This window comes from Poecilia latipinna, unplaced genomic scaffold (genome assembly GCF_001443285.1).
Source record: "Poecilia latipinna isolate Pla-1442-1.1 unplaced genomic scaffold, P_latipinna-1.0 Scaffold2322, whole genome shotgun sequence".
Classification (NCBI taxonomy): domain Eukaryota; kingdom Metazoa; phylum Chordata; class Actinopteri; order Cyprinodontiformes; family Poeciliidae; genus Poecilia; species Poecilia latipinna.
Window position 1 is genome coordinate 64,275 of NW_015114938.1, and position 3,063 is coordinate 67,337.

General features: G+C 38.0%; 1 protein-coding gene across 3 annotated transcripts in view; it reads left to right on the forward strand.

The window, feature by feature from the left end:
- The first annotated feature begins 1,903 nt into the window (after window positions 1–1,903).
- LOC106937346 (ferritin, middle subunit) overlaps window positions 1,904–3,063 on the forward strand; it is a 5,441-nt gene continuing 4,281 nt past the window's right edge. The window contains exons 1-4 of one of the 3 annotated variants that reach the window (XM_015018789.1): window positions 1,911–2,004; window positions 2,086–2,207; window positions 2,697–2,843; window positions 2,966–3,051. In XM_015018789.1, the coding sequence (XP_014874275.1) occupies window positions 2,106–2,207; window positions 2,697–2,843; window positions 2,966–3,051 (335 nt within the window). In that variant the 5' untranslated portion in view covers window positions 1,911–2,004; window positions 2,086–2,105. Of the gene's footprint in view, window positions 2,208–2,696; window positions 2,844–2,965; window positions 3,056–3,063 lie in introns of all 3 variants that reach the window. The other 2 variants (XM_015018790.1, XM_015018788.1) reach the window with 2 other exon arrangements.

Below are 3,063 nucleotides of genomic sequence, written 5' to 3' on the forward strand. Positions count from 1 at the left end.
CCCTGAGCAATTGGGAAGAAACTTGAGAATGCTTGACTTTGTTTTTAATTTAGAGGTACCAGGCTTTTTCCAAGTGAACTTATCCTAAAGGGCAATTTGAAGACAAAACCACACAAAGATGCAGGTCTTACAATATTTCAGGACACTTAATGCATTTTCTTAATATTTTCAGACATGTTTTATGATTAAGTTTCCATAGATCAGGTAGTTAGGTCTCTGTGAAATTCAACATTAAAATCAATTTTATTTAGTTCAGGTTGGTTGGGAAATCTATTCACCTTTTAATTTGAAAACTGCATTTTTTCTATTTTGTCATTTTCTCTTCCAATGATAAGTATTGCAAAAACAGAAATTTGCACAGGACTAGATTTAAAAGAAAAAAGCTGAAGCAGATTTTGCTGAAATCACAATGGTTTCTGGAAGTGGACAGTAACTAAGTGGTGTTGAGGGATGTAGTGAGGATTAACAGGAGGGGGAGAGGAGCGAGAGGGAGCTGGACTTGGACACAACCACTTCCAATCAGTCAGTGTTGGTGGATCTGTTTTTGTCCATTTTCAAATGTTTCTACAAATAAAACCCTGAAAATGTGAAAAATGACATTCGTTTCCCCTCAGTCAGTACTAAAACTACTTTTCTTTGTAGCCAAACCTTCAGGACTACTTTGGACACCTAAAGATGGACATTTCTGCCCATTCTTTTCAAAGTAGTACAAACTCAATTAGGTTGGTTGAAGACGATCTCTGAATATCAGCTTTCAACTCTTACAAGAGACGAATTGGATTCAGGTCTGTAACCAATCACTATTATTGATCACAACTGATCTTAGAGTTTGTCACAATAGCAAATTTTGCTTGGCGATCAATTGACCCAGAAATAATTGCGATAATTGATAGTATTATTTTGAGGCCATGTAGTTTCTGGCAAATTTTAAACATGACTTTCTCTAATTTTTTTCTAATATATTTTTTCTTTTTTTTTTTGACAACAAAATCCATGAATTCTTTTCAATATCCTGCACTACTATGCATTGATCTGTCCCATACAATCCAAATAATATACAGTAAGTAATTGTAATGATAAAATATAAATTTGCCATAAATCTTTTGAAAACACTGTATTTCAGATGATGGATTTCAAGCTGTTCATTATGATGGTTGAACAAATGTGAGTGGATGGATGGCTGATAGGCAGACAGAAGTGTGTGATTTAGCCTAAGGTTTTATGTTACTTTTTTTTTTTTTTTTTTTACCAAACTTTAATCTATATCATTTGATTTTAAATGATAAACCAATGCAAAGCGATGCATAGTTGTGAATTGGAAGGAAAATGGCACATCATTTTCGTTTATTTCTTTTTATCAAAAGTCAAAAATGTTGTTGTGGATTTCTAACAGCTTCCTTCACTTTGATGACCATGAAAGAAATCCAGTGCAGCTAGTAGCTGAAAACCACTTGTTTAAAGAGACAGCTCAGAGAACACAGCAACACATTTTAAAAATAATGATGAATTTATTAAGAATTAGGCCAAATGTGTTGTATTTTTGTATTAAAACTAAAAAACAAAACAAAACAAAAAACAAAAAAAAAAAACAAAAATAGATTTTATAGTCACTGCACACACAGTTCACATGAACAATTTGGATACATTTCTGATTTAGCTTATTTATTCACGTAATTCTCAGGAAACAGTCATCGCAGGTGGCACCATGTTAAACAGAAACACCTCGGTTCACCATTTCCATGAATCAACAAAGGGGGGAACCAAATTTGATCGCTCACCGTGTTGTGTTACATTTTGCTGTCTTTCAAAAGCGACACCACGATTCTGCTTATCTCATCCTCGATTGCTGATTGGCGGAAACGTGCAGAGTGACTTTCACACCTGTCACGAGATCTGTATAAATACGGAAGAGCGTCGACTCCTTCACAGAACGGGGACCAAAGCCTCAAAGAGTTCTTGCTTCAACAGTGTTTGAACGGAACTTCCTTTTTGTCCAACTCGAGCTATTTCAACCCTGCTCCTACTTGAACACTACTGTAGTAGTCGACGTAAAGCTTTATTTTTCTAAGTTTTTTTGTTAAAAGCACAAGAAAACGCCAACCAAGATGGAATCCCAGGTGCGTCAGAACTACCACCGCGACTGCGAGGCCGCCATTAACAGGATGGTCAACATGGAGATGTTTGCCTCCTACACCTACACCTCTATGGTAAGAAACATGAATACTATTTGCACTACCTTTGCTTCATTAGTCAGCCTTCTACTATTTAGCCGCTACATATTACCCACCTCGACCAATAAAATGCTGCATCTCGCTGAGGCTACGGCTTTCAGAAATGAAAATAAGGGACAGCCAACAGCTTAGGGGGTCGGCAGAAGTGGTGTGCTTTATTTCATGGCTGTTTTTTTGTAAAAAAAACAAAAAAACAAAAACAAAAAACTATACCTCACAAGTGCAACCATCACAGAGGTGAGTTGGTGTGCCCAAAACTGTACTCTAGTCAGAGTAGCATTAGTTCGACATGCTAAGTAGAAATAAATTAAGCGTCGGTATTTTATGGGCGGTAACTCTAGCTGAGGCTTCAGTTGTCCTTAAGCTCAGCCATTACTTCACGAGTCTTGCCCATAGCTGCAGCATCGCCATATGATGGGGCTTGAGGTATTTTTTTACTAACTGTACTACTTGCTTGTTCAACAGGCTCATTACTTCTGCCGCGACGACGTGGCCCTGCCGGGCTTCTCCCATTTCTTCAAGGAGAACAGTGAGGAGGAGAGGGAGCATGCCGACAAGCTGTTGTCCTTCCAGAACAAAAGAGGAGGCCGCATCTTCCTCCAGGATATCAAGGCAAGTGCAGTTAATGCATACACAGTACACGAAGTGGACTTTGACATTTAATTGCAACTAAAATCAAATTTATTGCTGCATACTGCAAAAACAGTAACTATGAATATTTTCCATTTTTACAGAAACCAGAGAAGGATGAGTGGGGCAGTGGGCTGGAAGCCATGCAGTGTGCTCTGCAGCTGGAGAAAAATGTCAACCAGGCTCTGCTGGATCTGCACAA